Source organism: Alosa pseudoharengus, unplaced genomic scaffold (genome assembly GCF_046254945.1).
Source record: "Alosa pseudoharengus isolate Yale_2024_CS ecotype anadromous, Long Island Sound unplaced genomic scaffold, YU_APseudo_1.1 YU_APseudo_1.1_scf_11, whole genome shotgun sequence".
NCBI lineage: Eukaryota > Metazoa > Chordata > Actinopteri > Clupeiformes > Clupeidae > Alosa > Alosa pseudoharengus.
The window spans coordinates 6,475,001-6,479,269 of NW_027468576.1; the positions used below are offsets into that span (position 1 = coordinate 6,475,001).

Below are 4,269 nucleotides of genomic sequence, written 5' to 3' on the forward strand. Positions count from 1 at the left end.
ATCAGAGTAGACTATCATTCATCACATACTCAGAGCCCCCTCTTCCACCACCCACCCAGGTGTGCTTGTAATTGATTTCCATATTCAGGAATGCATACATTTCATCAGCCCCCCACCCCCACCCCACCTTCCCTTCCCACAATCCCCTGCAAAAGTGCCCCACTCTCCATCTCCCTCAGAGGCCGATGAGAACCCTCAGTTGTACATCTTGGCAGTCAATATTTACCCATTTACATTTTAGCAGTGTGGAGCACCGTGTGGGATGATGTCTAAATGACAAGCCATACATTCTTCCTGCCAGCCCAGACCTCGGCGCTGCATTCATCATATGTAAATGGCGGAATATAATTGCGTGTTTGTAAAAGTAATTTTGCACCACCAAAATTAAATGACAGGCTCCTCGGTGGGCGTAAAGAATGTGCTTATACAACCAGATTTGAGTTTTTCGCAGAATTTAATCCATCCTTGGGGGAGGGTAAATTGTGTGTGTGTGTGTGTGTGTGTGTGGTGGGGAGGGGGGTGTGGAGGGGGAGGTAAAATCCTTAACGTCGGGGAGGGGAAGGCGGCTGGTGACTTTGAGCCACTCTGCATGGAAATTGCGAGGGGATATGCATTCTAATAATCGCACGCGGGTGTTTTTTCGAATAACTTGTCTTTTGTTTTGTCCTTGCAGATGACAGCTTGATTTACATGGACCCTCATTACTGTCAGTCTTTTGTGGACGTCAGCACGAGCGATTTCCCTCTCCAGGTAATGTGAAATTACAAAGAGCTGACCGCCGGGTTAGTGATGGGAATTTAATAGTGTCTGTTAGTACTTAAGGGTTTGAATCCGAAAGCAGCCCCCCTGCTCAATTACTGACTGCAAGCCGGCTGATTTACTCCCCCACCTGCCCTGCGCCAGCTAGCAACGCGGGGGAATGTGCGTGTGCTTGTGTGCGTGTGTGCGTGTGCTTGTGTGCGTGTGTGTGTGTGTGTGTGTGTGTGTGTGTGTGTGTGTGTGTGTGTGTGTGTGTGTGTGTGTGTGTGTGTGTGTCACATACATTGTCCAAGATGTATATCACAGGCCTCCTGCGTTATTGCCACATATCTCGACTCTTACACGTTTCGTGTTTAGGCACAAGTTCTATGACACACGTCAGCTGATGAATGACTCCCATGCATTTTTGGTCTCCCTGACAACACTCAAGAGTCTGACGGATTTTCACATAACTCAACACATGGGATTGTCAGACTCGTGTTTTACACATTTCAGTTTGTCAAGATTTTATTGCAGCTGTACATCTCATGAATTGTGTTCCTCCCTGTGCAATGGCTGTAGTCTCTGCTGTTCAATTATTGAGGGATTCAACACTCAACATCTCATAGTAAAATACTTGTAATCCTCTGAAATCCGCTCTGCTCATATCTTTCATTTAAATGCAATGATGGCTTTCCAGAACCGGACAGTAACGGAGTACATTTACTTGAGTACAGTACTTGAGTACAATTTTGAGGGATCTGTACTTTACTCGAGTATCATTTTTCGGGAGTACTCATGACTTTACTCCAGTACATTTGTGAGGCAAATATTGTACTCTTTACTCCACTACATTTCTATCCATAACCGTGAGTACCCGTTACTACTTCTAAAAAAAAAAGGAAAAAAGTTAATGATAGTTTTCACTTCAAGTGTTTCAATTACAAAATAGTATTTTGTATTTGAAATACGCATTTTAAATACATGTATTAGAAATACTGCCCATCCCTGGCAACATGGTAAAAAGATGAAAATGACTTGATTTTACTTCCAATTCATTTTACATTCTCCAAGGTATTAACATTAACATTTTTCATAACTCCATGTAGGACGTTTCTGTACATAAATGTTAGCACTGTGGCAGTAGTAATGCAATATTTAGAAAATGTAGGCTACTCTTGTACTCTTGATACTCAAGGACTTTTAAAAACAAGTACTTCAGTACTTTTACTTAAGTAGACATCTGACTGTTGTACTTTTACTTGTACTTGAGTAAAATTTAGCAAAGGGTATCTGTACTTTTACTCAAGTAATGAAGCTGTGTACTCTGTCCGCCTCTGTGGCTTTCAGATCTTTCATCACAGTCTTGATTATCCGTTGTGTTGTAGTCATATCATTGTCCGTCACCAAAGAAGATGCCTTTCAACAAAATGGACCCCAGCTGCACCATAGGCTTCTACTCCAGAACTGTTGAGGACTATAACAGAATCAGCGCCGAGTTGGCAAAGGTGAGCCATGGGTCTGATGAGAGTATCCAGCATGCAGCAGGAGCTGAACTGGTTAACCTGCAATAAGGCTTTTGGTCAGAAGGTGGCAGCATTTAGCTATGGATTTGAGGATCAGTAGTTCTCATCTGTGAAGTTCTCTTGGCAGTATCTAAGCAAATGCCAAAGGCAAGGGCAAAATGGAGAGATATTTAGTTTGATGTAGTGTTATTTGTATGGAACTCTCTACATGGAATATTTGTCAAAAGCATCACAAAGCACCTCATCACCCCTTAAGGCTTAAAGGAAGTAAAACCAGATAGAAGTGCAGACCATGTGCAGGTCCCTTCTTTAAAGACAGTCCATCTGGCCAGTCTGTTAATGCAGTGTTTTTAAATAATGCTAACTTCTTTGTATAGGTCCTGTGAAACCTCCAAGTGTAGCATGGCAAGACTAAATATAATTTCACAGTACATGATTATGTGTTTTGTTTTGTAATGTGCACACTTGTAATCTCTTTCGACCTCATGGATGTTTTCAATTTGAACTTTATTACCCTCCAGAGGAAACCCTGCATTGTAGACAGGCTCAAACGCATGCAGAGCACAGTGATACAGTTACCAGACATAAAAATATTTAATAAAAAAAACGATAGTCCTGAGAAGATAAATAGCATGTGTCTCCATATGTGTGACAGGTCCTGAAGCCTTCAGCCAAGGAGAAGTACCCAGCGTTCACCTTTGTGAACGGGCACGGGAAGGACTATGAGCTGGCGGGCCCCATGGAGAAGAAGGAGTGGCCCTTCATCAGGGACACCAGGCGGCTTGGGGCCACAGCTGGGGACTTTGTGCTGCTCTGAGTGAGGGGCTTCCACGCGCACACACACACACACACACACACACACACACACACACACACACACACACACACACAAACGTACAAGCACAGAGGGACCACAATGCAACTATGGACTTTGTGTAGCTTTAAGCAAATGGACAGAATACTCCTATCATATACTGACCCCTCAGTAAACACACATACACACACACACACACACACACACACACACACACACACTCTCACACTCTCACTCTCTCTCTCTCTCTCTCTCTCTCTCTCTCTCATACTCCGACTCCGACTCGGACATGGACTCGTACTTGGACATACAGAGCAAGGACCGCAGAATTCACAGAAACACACACTCGCTCTGTTGCGCACACACACACACTGACGTTTAGACATTAACACACAAACTCATAACCTCACTTGCATTCCCTGCATATGTCCAGCACATTTCCCCACAAGCAATAACGTATTCAATGGAGCTGAATTTGTATTTTAGATGTTATTTTGTTGGACTGTTATGGTGTTTAATGAAAACTGTTTGATGGGCATATTTCAAGCCCGCTCTCGGTATAGAGAGACCAGAGAGACTGGGGAGAAATGAAGGGGAGAGGAAAGTATTGACATTTCCCTGAACTGAAAGCCTTTTTTTAGTCTGGACAGGTGCCTTCACTGAACAGTAAGAGAAGTGCTTTACCAAATCCATTGTCTCTTGAAACGGTGATGGTGCTGCTGTTGAAATGCACATAGCAACTCTGGTACAAGACCTTACAGTACTGTAGACTAGTAGAGAAGATGATATGCCTCCGTCCCTAACACAGTGTGTTCTGGAAAGAAATGCAGCTCATTGAATATACTGGTTGCCAGAGTAAGGCCATAGTCAATTCATATTGGTCTGTGATGAAACACCTACAAGGTCTTGTTGAATTGCAGATCGGTGTAGTATTACTACTCTGCCAGTTTCTGGTGGGATATGCAGTACATTTCTGTGTGTTTGGTGTCCATTTATGTTGAATCAGTGGTATCCTGCTGTTGTAAAATGTTGAGTGTACAAGACTGTGTTTGTAAACAAACAAATGGGTTTAATTTCCATACTTGTTTTGATATAGTAGGAGTCATATTTGTTTTGTTACAGCAGAAGTGTTTTCAGTTAGCTTTAGAAAAGAAATGAATTTCTTTTTTAACACTAGATTCCTCTGAGTGC

General features: G+C 42.8%; 1 protein-coding gene across 1 annotated transcript in view; it reads left to right on the forward strand.

The window, feature by feature from the left end:
• Positions 1 to 3,281, forward strand: part of atg4c (autophagy related 4C, cysteine peptidase) — a 13,951-nt gene extending 10,670 nt beyond the window's left edge. Inside the window, exons 9-11 of the mRNA XM_076277855.1 lie at positions 674 to 750; positions 2,127 to 2,246; positions 2,920 to 3,281. Of these exons, the coding sequence (XP_076133970.1) occupies positions 674 to 750; positions 2,127 to 2,246; positions 2,920 to 3,081 (359 nt within the window). The 3' untranslated portion in view covers positions 3,082 to 3,281. The remainder of the gene's footprint in view (positions 1 to 673; positions 751 to 2,126; positions 2,247 to 2,919) is intronic.
• The last annotated feature ends 988 nt before the right edge of the window (positions 3,282 to 4,269 follow it).